Source organism: Chiloscyllium plagiosum, chromosome 42 (genome assembly GCF_004010195.1).
Source record: "Chiloscyllium plagiosum isolate BGI_BamShark_2017 chromosome 42, ASM401019v2, whole genome shotgun sequence".
In the NCBI taxonomy this organism is placed as follows: domain Eukaryota; kingdom Metazoa; phylum Chordata; class Chondrichthyes; order Orectolobiformes; family Hemiscylliidae; genus Chiloscyllium; species Chiloscyllium plagiosum.
In genome coordinates, this window is record NC_057751.1 from 16,187,247 (window position 1) to 16,190,259 (window position 3,013).

Below are 3,013 nucleotides of genomic sequence, written 5' to 3' on the forward strand. Positions count from 1 at the left end.
TATAAAAGAGACCGAAGGGGCAACCTTTTCACACAGAGGGTGGTACGTGTATGGAATGAGCTGCCAGAGGAAGTGGTGGAGGCTGGTACAATGACAGCATTTAAAAGGCATCTGGATGGGTATATGAATAGGAAGGGTTTGGAGGGATATGGGCTGGGTGCTGGCAGGTGGGGCTAGATTAGGTTATCTGGTTGGCATGGACGGGTTGGGCCGAAGAGTCTGTTTCCCTGTTGTATGCCTATACATTGCCAGTTTGAAAGCCACTCTCTTCTGCGTGCTGGGGCTTAATGTCTGGGCTCTTCCTTTCTGGTTTGCCAGGGTGCCAACCTCCAGGGGGTGAAGATGCTGTGCTGTAACGCCGAGGGGGCATCGCTGAAGGGCTGCAACTTCGAAGACCCCGCAGGCCTGAAAGCCAACTTGGAGGGTAAGTCGGTTCATCCTCCGCATTTGTGTAGCACCTTCCCGCCCCCCCCACCACCACCACCACCACCACCAACCTGTGGGTGAAGGTCCCGAGTGTTTCTCGAGCAGAGACGTGACCGCGTTGAAGGAGCCAACAGGGCAGCAACTGTTGGGTGGCACTGTGTCCCCCATTAGAAATGGACACGTCAGACAGTGGCTAAGTGTTGCTCAGGGTAGCCAGGGAGAACCTCCCAGCTTTCCTTGCTGAAGAGATCCGGTTTAATGCCAGGCTGGACAGTTGGGAGGTTATATACAATAAGTGGCTGCACTTCTGGCAGCCCCAATGTTAAACACACAGAACAAAGAACGTTCCAGCACAGGGCCCTTCGGCCCTCCTGCGCCGATCCAGCTCCTCCATCTAAACCCGTCACCTATTCTCTAAAGGTCTGTATCCCTCTGCTGCCTGCCCACTCTGGATACATCTTCAATGACACTATCGTGCCCACCTCTACCACCCTCCACTGGCAACGTGTTCCAGGCACCCACCACCCTCTGCATAAAGAACTTTCCACACAATATCTCCCTTAAACATTTCCCCTCTTGCCTCTCACCCATGACCCCCAGTAATTGAGTCCCCCCACTCTGGGGAAACAGCCTCCTGCTATCCACCTCTCATGATTTTGTAGACCTCAATTGGGTTTCCCCCTCCGTCATTCTAATGAAAATAATCCTAATCTCCTCAACCTCTCTTCATAGCTAGCGCCCTCCATACCAGGCAGCATCCTGGTGAACCTCCCCTGCACCCTCTCCAAAACGTCCACATCCTTTTGGTAATGTGGCGATCAGAACTGTACATGGTATTCCCAAATGTGGCCGAACCAAAGTCTTATACAACGGTATAAGACTTTGACCTGCCAACTCTTGTACTCAATCGCCCGTCCGATGAAGGAAAGCAGGCCGTAACAACTTTAAGTGAATCGCAGATACCCATAGGAATCTGTGTTAAAGTCAGAGTTAGGTTCTGTCGGATAGTCAGAGAGATGGACAGCATGGAAACAGACCCTTCGATCCAACCCGTCCATGCTGACCCAGATATCCCAACCCAATCTAGTCCCACCTGTCAGCACCCGGTCCATATCCCTCCAAACCCTTCCTATTCATATACCCATCCAAATGCCTCTTAAATGTTGCAATTGTACCAGCCTCCACCACTTCCTCTGGCAGCTCATTCCATACACGTACCACCCTCTGTGTGAAAAAGTTGCCCCTTGGATCTCTCTTTATATCTTTACCCCTCTCTCCCTAAACCTATGCCCCTCTAGTTCTGGACTCCCTGACCCCAGGGAAGAGACTTGGTCTATTTCCCCTACCCATGCCCCATTGTGATTTTATAAACCTCTCTAAGGTCACCCCCTCACCCTCCGGCGCTCCAGGGATAAAACAGCCCCAGCCTGTTCAGTCTCTCCCTGTCGCTCCAACATCCTTAAGTCTTTTCTGAGCCCTTTCAACCTTCACAGCATCCTTCTGATAGGTGTTGTGGGGAAAATGTAGAGAATCACCAGGCGACACAGAGAGTTCCTCCAACAAAAAACCGTGACACTGAGAAAGCAGATTCTCGAATGCCCCCAAACCTCTCAGGGTCCGTGGATCTTTATACCTTTTTTTTTAATGTTTCTGTTCGCTTATCAGCGTGTCTAACTATATTCATCAAAGTCCCTCCCTCCAGCTACACAATAAACCAGTGATATTAGTTCCCATTATCTCTTTAGTTGTGCATTCTAGTTAGTGTTATTCTAATGTTAGATATTTAGTGCTAACTTTAGCAACAATGGTCTTTCATTCCAGACTCGACTTAATATTTTCCTAATGTCACGATTGGATATTTGTTCTCACCTCTGCTACAGTTAACAGGGAAACTAGCTCTACTAACTGTGTTCTCTCATCTCGCCGCAGTGACCTTTCAGCCTTAACCTTACTCTGCTAATTGTGTCCCACTATGGTTATCCCATCCTGCCTTCCACAGACCACAGATCGCCAGTGGTCTCCGTGCTTTAACCCTTCCCATGATTTCATGTGCTTTAATTTTCATATAGGCTGCCTGTGGGACACAAGCGATTGAAATACTGTGTGTACACGTACAGTACTGAGCGTTTTCTAGCATAACTTAGAAGATTGAGGAAAGATGGAAGGCAGTATCCCCCCCCCCCCCCCACACCCTGTACGGTATTGTTATAAAGATGGACTCCTGTATTGAGCTACCACTGGCCATTCGGAGCCCCCCACTCTCTCTCTCTCTCTCTCTCTCTCTCTCTCTCTCAAAGTCTGGCAAGCCCAGGAGGAGGGAGATTGAGCTGGAAGGAGAATCGGGGAGGGAGGTGGTGGGGGAACGTTGCCCTGCGTGCCCAGAGTCGGTAAAACCCGCTGTTGGGTTTTTTTGCAGGCGCAAACCTGAAGGGGGTGGACATGGAGGGCAGCCAGATGACGGGCATCAACCTGCGGGTAGCCACCCTGAAGAACGCCACGCTGAAGAACTGCAACCTCCGAGGGGCAACGCTGGCCGGCACAGACCTGGAGGTGAGGCCCGCCCCCCCCCCCCCCCCCCCGGGCTTCG

At 51.1% G+C, this 3,013-nt stretch overlaps 1 protein-coding gene across 1 annotated transcript in view; it reads left to right on the forward strand.

The window, feature by feature from the left end:
• Positions 1 to 3,013, forward strand: part of LOC122542983 (BTB/POZ domain-containing protein KCTD9-like) — a 20,468-nt gene that overhangs the window by 13,407 nt on the left and 4,048 nt on the right. The window contains exons 10-11 of the mRNA XM_043681128.1: positions 319 to 424; positions 2,843 to 2,976. Of these exons, the coding sequence (XP_043537063.1) occupies positions 319 to 424; positions 2,843 to 2,976 (240 nt within the window). The remainder of the gene's footprint in view (positions 1 to 318; positions 425 to 2,842; positions 2,977 to 3,013) is intronic.